The sequence below is a fragment of the Toxotes jaculatrix genome, chromosome 5 (genome assembly GCF_017976425.1).
Source record: "Toxotes jaculatrix isolate fToxJac2 chromosome 5, fToxJac2.pri, whole genome shotgun sequence".
Taxonomy (NCBI): domain Eukaryota; kingdom Metazoa; phylum Chordata; class Actinopteri; family Toxotidae; genus Toxotes; species Toxotes jaculatrix.
The window spans coordinates 4250033-4262238 of record NC_054398.1 but is presented as its reverse complement, the minus strand read 5'-3'; the positions used below and the strand labels follow the sequence as shown (position 1 = coordinate 4262238).

The 12206-nt window shown below is 41.1% G+C and overlaps 2 protein-coding genes across 2 annotated transcripts; one reads left to right on the top strand and one right to left on the bottom strand.

The window, feature by feature from the left end:
• Positions 1–55: 55 nt before the first annotated feature.
• On the top strand, positions 56–7837 carry pla2g15 (phospholipase A2, group XV). The gene is made up of 7 exons (XM_041037745.1): positions 56–352; positions 2352–2508; positions 4057–4175; positions 4383–4481; positions 4835–5059; positions 5834–5946; positions 6500–7837. The coding sequence occupies exons 1-7, from the start codon at positions 202–204 to the stop codon at positions 6899–6901; spliced, it is 1266 nt and encodes a 421-aa protein (XP_040893679.1). The 5' UTR covers positions 56–201; the 3' UTR covers positions 6902–7837.
• Positions 7838–9079: 1242 nt separating this feature from the next.
• Positions 9080–12129, bottom strand: usb1 (U6 snRNA biogenesis 1). The gene is made up of 7 exons (XM_041037755.1): positions 11785–12129; positions 10888–11027; positions 10607–10790; positions 10077–10130; positions 9843–9948; positions 9477–9557; positions 9080–9318 (listed from the first exon to the last, which is right to left on the bottom strand). Exons 1-7 carry the CDS (start codon positions 11958–11960, stop codon positions 9211–9213), a joined length of 849 nt encoding a protein of 282 aa, XP_040893689.1. The 5' UTR covers positions 11961–12129; the 3' UTR covers positions 9080–9210.
• Between the last annotated feature and the right edge of the window lie 77 nt (positions 12130–12206).

Sequence of the window (12206 nt, the reverse complement as noted above, 5' to 3'; positions counted from 1 at the left end):
TAGCGTCGCCGGGTAGATTGCTCTGTTATCTGCTGGAGACCTCGTGATCATCACCGTCTTGTTCACCAATCAACGTCAACGGTTACATTGTGTTCAACGGCCAGAGGAGAAAAAAAACTGCAAACCGGACAAACTCCAACACAGAGCTACACACACCGCAGACACACAACATGACCGTTTGGCTATGAGACATCAGGAGCCATGGCGGGTTGGCACCGGATAACTGCATTGTCTTCGCTGCTCCAAGTCGGTTTGTTATTGTTGCTGTTGTCGGCTCGGAGCAGCGGGAGACCGCAGGGGAAATGTCTCGGCGACAAGTCTTGTCAGCCCGCAAGACCTCCCGTGGTCCTCAGTAAGTGTTTTCCTCTGTGTTTTACAGTGTTTCTAGGCTTGCTCACCTTGCCATCTGTTACCAAATAATTGCGCAACTTATTGTCACTCCTCAGTCACCTCAACAGCTAGCGACGGCGGCGATATTCAAGATAAGCCAAACTCTGTTCAAAATATAAACAATTAAACGTATCCTTGCTTGTCACAAATGTTATATAAAGCTTAAAGTAAAATCCGGAGCTTTTCGAATGACCCCTTGGTAAGTCTTCAATTCGGCTTTCGCATATCCGTCCAGTATGTATATACGTGAATTATATTTTAACTTTTTAAAATGTTTGGCCTCTCGGTCCCATTATCTTCCTCCATCAAAACACCCCGCGACTGATCGCAGACAGAGGCGTGTACCGGGGGTTACGTTGAATTGTAGTAGTAATTACTATATTTGCCATGTATCGAAAGCGTGTCTCCGCCGATTCCGAAAATATACTTAGTCATCGTCTGTCGAGGATTTACTTTCGGCTTCGGAGAAGGCGTCCTGTCGGCGTCCTTAGATCGCTGTGTTCTTGAACGGAGTTCAGCTGGAAGTCAGTTTGGAGGATTATCACAAACATAAAGCATTTACCACAACATTTACCTTACATTTGCGAGATAGAGTGCATATTTAACCACTGTGTCCGTAGACATGCTTCTCGTTTTTCTTTAGGTGTGTGTGTGTGTGTGTGTGTGTGTGTGTGTGTGTGTGTGTGTGTCTGTCTGTGTGTGTGTGTGTGTGTGTGTGTGTGTGTGTGTGTGTGTATGTGTGGGTGTTGAGGGTGATTGTTTACACTCAGAGCAGTCTCCTGATCATATGACTGAGTTGGAACAGAGTTTGACTTTCCAGCTCTACAGGCAGTTAAGTTCTTGGGATAGACTTTTCTTAAAAGAAAATGTGTGACTTTTATGTAAATGTAAATTTCAATTCGTGATCCATGTTAAGAGTAACAACACAACACCTATTGCCAGTGTAAATTTAAATTATAGGAATCTTACCTTTGTTTGGTTCCAACCACAGCCCGTCTGTCTGCATAAGTGTGATAAGTCTTTGTCACAGTGATCTCCTGCTGTTTGTTTGGGGTTGTAGTATAACAGCCAGTGTATCAATGGATGTACCATGTGTAAATTTATTCAATTATTAACATATATCACCACATTATAAAGTGATTCTCTACAAATTTTCACCAGTTCCCTACCTTCAGCCCGTTAATAACTCTTACTGAACAGCACACACCGTAGTGCTGCTGATGCAGATCCAAGTCCCTGTTATAACACACAAATCAGTGTGACCCTAGAAAAAAAAAATGTGTTTCCTTTCCTTCCATCTGTCCTTAGCAAGATACAACTGACTGTCTTCTGATTTTACATTGCTGATTTATTTCTACACACAAACTATGTAATATCACAGTTACAGACAAAGGCCTGTGTTGACTTTTTGTAAAGATGTTACACTGACAGTGAGGCAGCCAGAAGAGTCTGTTCAGCTCTGTAAGTATTTCAGAGTGGGACAGAAAACTAAACAAATAGCACGAAGAGGCCAAACACCGACCACTGCAACTTTTAATGTCTGTTCATAATTGAGTTGAGTTCACCACAATCAGAAAGACAGATCCCATGTTGTATAATATGTGAATCATGCTGATTCATTCTGCAAAGCCTGGTGCAGTTTTGTCAAAAAAGGAAGTAGCCAGGGAATCACCAAGTCAGTAAGATTCATCCTCTTTAACAGTCCAGAAGACCTTTAATAGCTGTTGAGATATTTCAGTGTGGACCAAAGTGGTTGATCAGCTGACTCACGCTGCCATCCCTAGAGCCACGCTGCTAGCATGACTAAAAAGCAAGAGGGCAAAACTTGCTTAGCCTAATTAGAAGATTACTTGTCTTTTTCTTCAGCTATCGGTAACTGTAAAGATCAGAAATGTTATAACATACTGGCAGTGTATCACAGGGACTTGGCAGTAACTCTTAGCTCTCATTGCTCGTTGCAGTTCCTGGGGATCTGGGAAACCAGTTGGAGGCAAAGCTGGATAAACCCAGTGTGGTCCATTACATCTGCTATAAGAAGACTGACTCCTTCTTCACTCTGTGGCTCAACCTGGAGCTGCTGGTCCCTGTAGCCATAGACTGTTGGATAGACAACATACGGTATGCGTATGACGTGGGTGTCTCTGTTTGCGTGGGTCTTTGTGGTTACATGCAGACATCAATAAATGGCGGTTTGTCGGTCACTGATGAATTTCTCCACCTCAGCAAATACACAAGATGAATTGTCTCTTGTAGATTTATTTTTTATTTAATGTCCCATTTCTCCAGTCTTATAGCATCATAGTAACAGGAACATCTGATGCCGCCATTTATAAGAATGTTTGAGTTTTGTGAAAACATGGCGTGGTCCAAACTCCAGATTTCATTAGGGAGTAGATAGACGGGTTCAGTGACCTGGCTGACTTTCTATGAACACTAATCAACCTACACTGGATAAACTGACCTTTGAACTGTCCATTTATGCACAAGGTATGGAAGGAGACAGAGGTTAAGACCACATTCGTTTAACATGTCCATCAGCTATCAACTAAAAAAAAAAAAAGAAGGAAAAAGAGTTGCATGACACAGCCTGTGAGCCTGTGTTTTCAATTTAGTGTGTTAATGTTTTACTTCAACAAAATCCTGTTTTCAGAAAATACATACTGAATATTTTGTTCATTTACAGATGACAACTCTAAACTGCACTAACTTGAAATGAGAACTTTGTCTTGATTCAATTAAACAGCGAAGTCAGAGGATTGATTTGTTAATCTTGAACAAAGCTATCTTCACTCATGGTGTGCTCTTATTTTGAAATGAAGGCAGCAGGAGTAGATAGTGGAAACCATCATCAACACTCACATAACTGATCATATGATTGCACTTGATTGGCTGACATCACTGTGACTATAAACAGCACTTTTTATTGAAGTTGCACAACAGTCACTTTAAAGCTGAATAACCACCATAAACATGTTCTGATATTTAGTTGAATTGATCTCTTTTTGCTAATAGTATCAAAAACTAAACTTGGACCAGATCAGCTAACCATTAATAAGTTTGGTCTTAAAGCTAGCTTAGGTAACTTTTTAATAAGTGGGCTCTATGTCTGGTGACTTTTAAAAGATAATGTCTAGATGTCTGAGATAATCTTTATACATCTCACCCAAAATCCGGGCTAGTGTCAAGACAAATCAAATCAGGATAACTGAGTTAGAGAGTCCTATGAAGAACAAAGCCCTACAGCTCTAATTCACGTATGTTAAATTACCTAGTACCTAAGCAACATGAATGACAGACTAAAAAGAAAATCTTGGTGAAACATGAGAGTTGTGCTACAGGTTCTTACTTGCTTAGGATTATAGAATGTAGAGTTTTAACCCTCATCGATTGAAAAAAATGATAAAGCTGAGTATCTTATCTAGCAACCATAGATTTATGTCTTTTTGAAAACGTGCCAAAAAGGTTTTTAAATGTTTTCTGTAAGTGTTCAGTTCTGCTTGCTAAACCCAGATATCTCCTTTCACATCTTCAGTGGTAAATTAACAGTAAATTAAAACAGGAAGCGTTGCCTCGCAGTAGGATATATTTGTGAGTGTGTGTGGTTTACCACAGATGCAGAACTAATATTGTTTGAATTCACGTGTAACAATTTGTGTATGTGTGTAGATTGATCTACAACAGGACCACACACACCACCTCGTCCCCTCCGGGTGTGGACATCCGTGTCCCGGGGTTCGGACAGACATATTCACTGGAGTATCTGGACCCCAGCAAACGCAGTGTGGGTGAGTTGAAGGCACAAAACCAAACAGTCCCTCAGAGAAGAAGGAACCGATCAGAATATCTTCTGAAAATGTCCTCACAAAGACAAGACTCAGATTTGTACTTTTGTCACTGCTCATGTTTTACGGCCACAGACTGAAACGTATGGTGCTCATTTTTCTTTCTTTCTTGTGTCTCTGTGTGCGTGTGTGTGTGTGTCTCTCTCCTAGGCATGTATTTCTTTACTATAGTGCAAGCACTGGTAGACTGGGGCTACACCAGAGACGACGATGTCAGAGGAGCTCCTTATGATTGGAGGAAAGCCCCGAGTAAGCAAACTCGCACAAACACACTCACTGAACAACAGACACACTTACAACACGTGACACACGCAGACAGAATGCATTATTGTGATGCATCTAAGGAATTTAGAGCATCACTTTGCAGGCATGTTAAACGGTTGGCAGGCCTTAAAATGAAGAACACGTGAATTTTTGGGTCTTTATTTTGAAAAGGGTGGGAAATTATACCCATCAGACCACATTTTTCAACTGGTCCACTGCTGATGTTCATTCTTGGAAGTCTCCACCCTGATATCAGAAATGCAGAGAATGTGACAACAGGGTCAGTTGGAGGAAATGTGTTTTCTCATCTTCTCAGTCGTTCCTCGTTTCTCTTCCAGATGAGAATAAAGAGTATTTCCTGGCACTGCAGCGGATGATTGAGGAGATGGCAGAGAAAGCAGGTGGGCCCGTGGTGCTCATCGCTCACAGTATGGGCAACATGTACACCCTGTACTTCCTCAACCAGCAGCCTCAGGCCTGGAAAGACAAATACATCAAAGCTTTCATCTCCCTGGGACCACCGTGGGCCGGGGTGGCCAAGACACTCCGCGTGATCATCTCTGGTAAGAGATGGAACCGGTGTTAAGGAAACAGTACTACTCTGTATATGTTGTGGGTCTCACTCTGTGTTGTACGGTGGACAAGGCTCAACGATTCCAGGACTTTATTGTAAGACTACATCATAACCTCCATGCAATAGTAGAAAAACACAGCATTCACAAGGTGTGGTTGCTTAAATGCTCTCTGTGCCTTTCTGTGTGGAAAGTCCAGAATGAAACAAGGAAAGACGAGAGCTCACTATACACACTACCATTACAGAGATAAATAAAACTCTAATAAAATAAAAAACAACCTAAAATACATTAGAAGAGATACTATGGAATATGTATATGTGACACGTGATAAAGTGCTGTTTAACTAAGATGTAAACTGGAGTGACTTTAAATAACGTTTTATAGAAATAACACAACATATCCTCACTTGCAAAATGTCGCAGATGCCTTTACACACAAAGTGAGTGATTTACATAATTTACAGCTTGTGTTCGTCCACCCTTTGTTCCTCTACTAGATTACTTCACAGCTGCTAAGACCAAATTGCATAAAGAACTGTTACATCAGGTTCTTTATGTTGCTAAATATACTCAGGATTAAAGAGTACAGTGCAATACATTGTACTGTATGTGTTTACATGTCGTGTTTGTGTCTCGTGACATGAATTTTGTTCTTCAAAAAAGCCACGAAATGAAACTCTCCTCGCTGGCTTTTGGACCCTGGTCTGGAAGTTCTTAGCTCAGTTTCAGTTCTCTGTCACTGGTTCCTTTTCTCTGTCTACAGGTGATAACAACCGCATCCCAGTGATCAGCCCATTGAAGATTCGCTCCCAGCAGCGTACTGCTGTCTCCACCTCCTGGCTGCTCCCCTATGCCCACTCTTGGCCCAAAGATGAGGTCTGTGTGTGTGTGTGTGTGTGTGTGTACATTTGTGCATGTGCATTCATCATTTTCTTTCCTACCTGGGAGACTTGAATTCCCTCCTGTCTGTCTTTGCCTGTTGTTCTTTGTCACATTCAGTTTCCGTCTTTGTCTCTCTCTCCTTTTTATGCTCAAACTCTCCTAGCCGTACTCATGAATATTTTTTCTTTTTTTTAAGTAAACGTGTAAAGATCCAAAAATTGTCCTCAGGAGTTGGTGGAGACCAAAAACAGAGCTAAAAGGAGAGAGAATGTTGGACACACTGTGCAGTAGTCAAGCAGACAAAAACACAACTCAGAATGAATGTAAATACAACTGTTTGCTAACATGTTAGACAAAACAATTTTACAAGGTAACAGTTAATGCAGCTTTAAACTGACGGTAAACCTTTTAAACAGTTGTCTCTCCACATGATTCACTATTTTACTACATGATACAAATGTAATGGTGTGAACATAACTTCAGTAGCATCTGGTAGAAGGAATCAAATCAAACAACTGAGAAACATTTTTTCCCCTCAACCTTAAAGGTCCTGGTGCAGACACCCACCACCAACTACACTATGCAGGACTACAAACGGCTGTACTCAGACATCGGTTTTGAGGATGGCTGGCTGATGAGACAGGACACAGAGCCACTCGTAGCTGACCTCACGCCCCCCGGCGTGGCCGTCCACTGCTTATACGGCACCGGCATCAGCACATCTGAGGCCTTCCGGTACTCCGACAAGTTCCCAGACGTGGAACCCACAGTGGTGTTTGGTGACGGGGATGGGACAGTGAACCTGCGAAGCGCCATCCAGTGCAAGCGATGGGTGGGAAAGCAGAAACAGCCCGTGATGTTACAAGAGCTTCCGGGGAACGAACATGTGAACATGTTGTTGAACTTCACGACCGTGGCTTACATCAAGACCGTGCTGTTCTCGCCCTGATGCTACCAGACACTCAGGGACAGGCTGGCAGGGAGACTCACATCCACTCACATCCACTGTAATATTTAAACTTTATACTGAGACACACACACAACCACATGAAGGACAGACAGGGACAGGCTCATCTCGTCTGTCTCTCTGAACATTGACTGCCAAAATACTCCCCTGTACACGCTGCGTCGCTCAAGAAAAAGTATTAAACTTTTGTAGTAAAATTATAGAATCAAAGTTTTAAATTAATTTTATAGCTGTAATTATATGATTTATGTTAATGTCAGGTTGTTTACTGTTGGACAAGCCTAAATACGATGACTTTTATATTTGTCTCAGATTTTTAAGAACCCAGGATTTTACCTACTAAATCCATGTTACGATAAAGGACATATCAAAAACCAGGGATATACTGTGTGTGCCACTTTCTGAACAATTAAGAGAAGTCAGATCTGTTATCAGTGTTGTGAAAGAGATTTCTGAACTCCTCCAGTGCAACAGGTCACATGTGGCAGTTCTTGGCATATATTTGAATGAGTTAACAAACCTCAGCAGACTTTTACCAAAAACAACTTCATTTTTTGTGCTTTGATTTCATTGGATTTCTAGTGAGCCTCTTGTTGATTTTTTTTTTTTTTTTGCATGCAGACAAGCTGTAAGTCCCTGATGGTCCAAGAACTTTTTTTAAATTTTTATTATGTTGTCCATGTTACATGAGTCGTGTACTGCAGGACCTGGGATATGGAAGTTGATGTTAGTCATGTTGAAGCCACTCAAGGGTCAAACAAGAAGATTTTTCAGCAGTTTCAGAAAAAAAAAAAATCTTTGCTACTTGCTAGCTCTCTCCGAAGCTTTGAGCTGCATCTCATGGCCTTAATCAGTGAAAGTAGTTGGCTCCAGTCATTGAACTTGAGCTCAGTTGCTCACTTGATGCAGTGGTGAAGACCAGGAAACACAGTTGAAAGCTTCAGAAAAAGCTAGCAGTTTGACCTTGAGAGACTTGAAAAATCTCCTGTTTGACTAAGTGAAACAAAAAGGTTTTGAAGAGTTTGACCCAAAAACCTGAACTTGAGGACAGCTTACTTTTCAAAAAGACTTTCAACTGCATCTCATGGTCTCCATCAGTAAATGGAGTTTTGATTAGTTGTCGTGGAGGTAGCTCAGTTGTCCTCGCACGACCTATGTATGGAAATTCAGCCTGAGCTTCAGACCCCAGCTCCAGTGTTAGGTCTCAAGATTGTTGTTGTTATTTCTCTTGGTTTCAGCAAATGAAAATGATTGTTTTCTAATTTGTGAGAGTTAGAGTGAGAGTTTTTTTTTTCTTGAATTGTTCTAAAACTAAATTTCCCACTACACTCAGCATAGGAATGCTGCTGTTTACGTCATAGTTCTGTACATATGTTTGGCCCAGGTTTGGTTTGAACCAGGTGCCTCTACAGGCAGGATTTACACAGGCACAAATGAGGGGACTTTTATTACTTTATGGTAAAGATCAGATCTTTTCTTTGATGTTTTATTATTTGTGCTTTCCTCTCCTTTCAGACAGACGTGAACATTTCAGACTGCTGTTAAACAGTTTATAACGTGACTCCGTGTCCTTGTGGAAATGCAGCCAGAACCTCTCTGACTTGAGTGATTGTACTGTGCCATCCAGGCCTCAGAGGGGTGTCACATCTGCTGTGAACTATCATACGATTATGTGTCAAAAACATGTGTTGCCTTCTACAGAGTAAAATATGTTAAATATTACATTCAGGCACCGACTTTCTTTGTTGAGTTAAATCGTCCTGATAAAACCTTTCACCTTGTTTTTGGACAGTTCAGTTATTCTCTGAACAAACACAGGACAATACTAATTTTAACCATATTAAGTGATAACAAATCGCTTCCTCTGTGAGATTAACATTAACTCGGGAGGTTTCGATACTGATTTAGGTCCACAGCTTCCTGTTAATGAGGCCTTTACGTTTGGTCACGCTTCTCTAAAAGCTTGTTTCAGTCACACATCACCCTTTCTGAACCCTAAACACAACTCGTAGTATTTGTATTCTCCCATGCAGAAGTCTGTAAGTAGCAACTTTATTTATATTCATATTAAAATAATGAAGAAAATAACAACAACATATATATATATATATATATATATATATATATATATATATATATATATATATATATATATATATATTGGACATTCAGCCTTGATTGTCTTTGTCAGCAGTTATTTAAGGGGATTACCAAAGGCTGTGTCATGACAGCTGTCATATGGTGAGTCCTTCTCCTTGACTTGACACAAGAGGTTTAGGTCCTGTCTGGTTTCACGGCTCCAAGGGGAAGCGGAAGGTCTTGTTTCCAGTCCTGCAGCGCATCTCCAGCGCATCCAGCCTCAGAAGAAATGGTCCCTCTTCATGTTCGTCAATCACACGCTTCATAATGAAAATAATCAGAAGAGCAGGGATCAGACGGAAAATTCTGTGCAAGCCTTTCTTAAGTGTAAATATGAAACCACACACTAAGATGAATGATATCAGTTCATTTTCATTTCAGTGTTGAGAGGACGGACAGAGACAAGTTGTCTCAGTACCTGCAGCTCCTGAATGCATTTCTTCATCTGTGCTGTCAGGTCTCCAACACACCAGGCCAGACTCACGTGGAAAGATGGATCCTAGAGGATGCATCAGAGGTGATGGGGTTAAGACCTGAATGTGCACTCCTCCAGATTCTTTTAGGTGACCTGTTCATAAATAATTACTTCAAATCATCTGTCCTATAAGTTTAAACCAAAATTAAAATTAAAAGAGTTGCTACAACGTAAAAAAACATCTCATTCACAAATTAAGACCCTGTTTCTACCCTGGGTAAAAACAGATTCACTGTTATAAACACAATAACAGGAAAAGGTTAATTTGCACACAGTAACACACAAAGCTCACAAGATAATATTTTAGACCTTGTAGAAAGTGTCAAGGCGAAACTCAGTCATCGTCCTGTCCACTACTCGAACCAGGTCCAGTAACTGAGCGTGCCCAGTACACACTTCCATACCCAAAAACGTCCTGCAGGGGACAAACGGACAGAAACACATACAGGCTGTCAGTCAACTTTTAGGATTTTTAGTTATAGTATAGTCTAGTCATATATTTGGACTATGAGAAAGGGAGACAATTCAAAGCTTTGACTGTACCTCGTCCTCTCAGCATTACAGTACACCTTTAGTTTCCCTGCTGTGCACACAAACCTGGCAACAAGAAACAGTTTTCAGTGAGAATTAAAACTTATAAACACTATATTCAGCTCTATAATTATTTTTTTACTATTCTACTTGCTCTAGTGACCTTCTAAGCTGCTCCTACAACAAATGGGGTTTTAGTCATATTGCCTTGGTACGTTACAGCTGTTTCATTTGTCTTTTTCTTGTTCTCTAGTCTCGTCTTTCTTCTTTTTCCTCTCTAATGTATTGCTGGTGTGTGTTTTACTCTTTACTCTCTAATTTGTATTAATAAATTCCTTTGGTTGCATATGTATGAACGCAACTGATCACCAACCAAAGTTGGACCCTTTGATGATCGTATTCCACACCTGTGTAGGAGCTATATGTTTTTTTTGTTTGTTTGTTTTTTTAATGAAACAAAAATAGTCTACTTCCTTTCCCACCATCCTATTTTAAACTGACAAATCATCATGTGTATACAGGCCAGGGGCAGATAAACTAACCTTTTGCAGTGTGCCAAGTCTGCTCGGAGGCTCTGTGTAAAGGGCTGGATCCAGTGGTGCCTCAGCACCACTGTCTGAGACAGGCTGAGGTGGAACTCCTCCTGTTGGGTCAGAACCACACCACGGGTCCCTGCAGCTGAGAGCAGCTCCTCCAGCAACTCCCTAAAGTCCTCCTCAGGATGGTCTGATGTGGAGAGGAGACCACAGGTACATAAGAAACCAGATGTGAGTAATCAGGATTCTGCTTTGGTTGACGATCAATCATCATTACATGGTCTTACATGGCAAATAAACATATGTGGCCCAGTTTCCTCTTTCATGTTTGAAAGAGCGGATCCGTCCACCATGAAGAGCGCTGTCCTCAGTCTGTGTGTCCACTTCATCTGGAAACATGGCCAGCAGGCAACCAGGGAGCGGCAGCCTGCAGGGAACACAGTGACAGTGTCACTCGATATGTCGATTTCATTTAAAAACTCACATATAAGACTCCAATTAAGAAACCTATATCTTTTTTTTTTTTAAACTCCTGGGCTGTCACCAGAAGTTAATACGGTAAAATTACATGTCAACAGGAAGTAATATTATGGAAGTATATTATATAAATTTAAGAAACATATAGCAGTAGTAAGTACAGTTGCAAAAGCAAATGTACATACATTAAAACTCATCTGACAGAGTTCACCATTTTTACCATATTGGGGTTTTTTTTGCATTTAAGTTGAGCACCATGGTGTCAAGCAGCTCGTAGAGTAATCAAACCTCTTAAAAGATCTTACCATTGCTGTGATCTGGAAAAAAATAAATAAATACGTTCTGGCTCAGTCACTAGGATTGCAGCTATGTTAAATTAATGAACAACTTTTCATAAAACTTCCTTTGGCCAGATGGCTCTCTAAGCACAGGACGTGGTCATGGGAGAAGAGTTTTCTATAAATTTTATTCCATTCTACTTATTTACTTTGAACTGTACATGTATTTTTTTAGAAGCCCATCTTGGGACAAGCTTTGCAAATGAACTATAATAACATACTTTAAACAGTTCAGTGAACATCCTATGCTGTGCATCTGTATCGGTTATGAACGAAGACGCTCCTCATTTCACTGTGAACCGTCTGTACTGTCGTTTTAAATCCCACTCAGCCCAAAGAAAGCCACCGCACACCGATAGTTGCACACACCTCGCTTTAGTAACCTGTTCCTCAGTTTTGGGTTTCTTCCTCACTGGGCAGTCATCGTTGTTATCATCTTCCTCTTGACACTTTCGAGAGCAGCTTTGCTTCAGGTCAGTCGCCTCCTCGCTGTCCTCCTCCTCCTCCTCCTCCGAGCTGCTGCTGCTGCTGTAGCCAACCAACATCCCACAGGACGTGCTGTGTCAGGACATATCAGACGTTCATTATAATGGAAATTAAGACTGAGAGGAAGTCCCGCGGTTTATATGGAAAACTAACGTGTTTCCTTGGCTTCAAAATGTGTTTTCTAGCGGCTTCAATCACTCAGCCTGTGTAGGTTCCGCTCTGTCCTGCGCTTCCGATGTAAACAACCTGTTGTAATGATAATATACGTCCCAGTGAAACACGGCCACTACCGCTAATCAGTTCCC

Excerpts from the sequence above, each read along its gene's own strand:
- usb1 (XM_041037755.1), bottom strand. The coding sequence starts at position 11,960 with ATGTTGGTTGGCTACAGCAGCAGCAGCAGCTCGGAGGAGGAGGAGGAG. Across the intron at positions 9,949-10,076 it reads TGTAATGCTGAGAGGACGAG|GACGTTTTTGGGTATGGAAG; the intron begins GTACAGTCAAAG and ends TGTCCCCTGCAG. Across the intron at positions 9,558-9,842 it reads GCCTTGACACTTTCTACAAG|GATCCATCTTTCCACGTGAG; the intron begins GTCTAAAATATT and ends TGCATCCTCTAG.
- pla2g15 (XM_041037745.1), top strand. The coding sequence starts at position 202 with ATGGCGGGTTGGCACCGGATAACTGCATTGTCTTCGCTGCTCCAAGTC. Across the intron at positions 5,060-5,833 it reads ACTCCGCGTGATCATCTCTG|GTGATAACAACCGCATCCCA; the intron begins GTAAGAGATGGA and ends CTCTGTCTACAG. Across the intron at positions 5,947-6,499 it reads ACTCTTGGCCCAAAGATGAG|GTCCTGGTGCAGACACCCAC; the intron begins GTCTGTGTGTGT and ends TCAACCTTAAAG.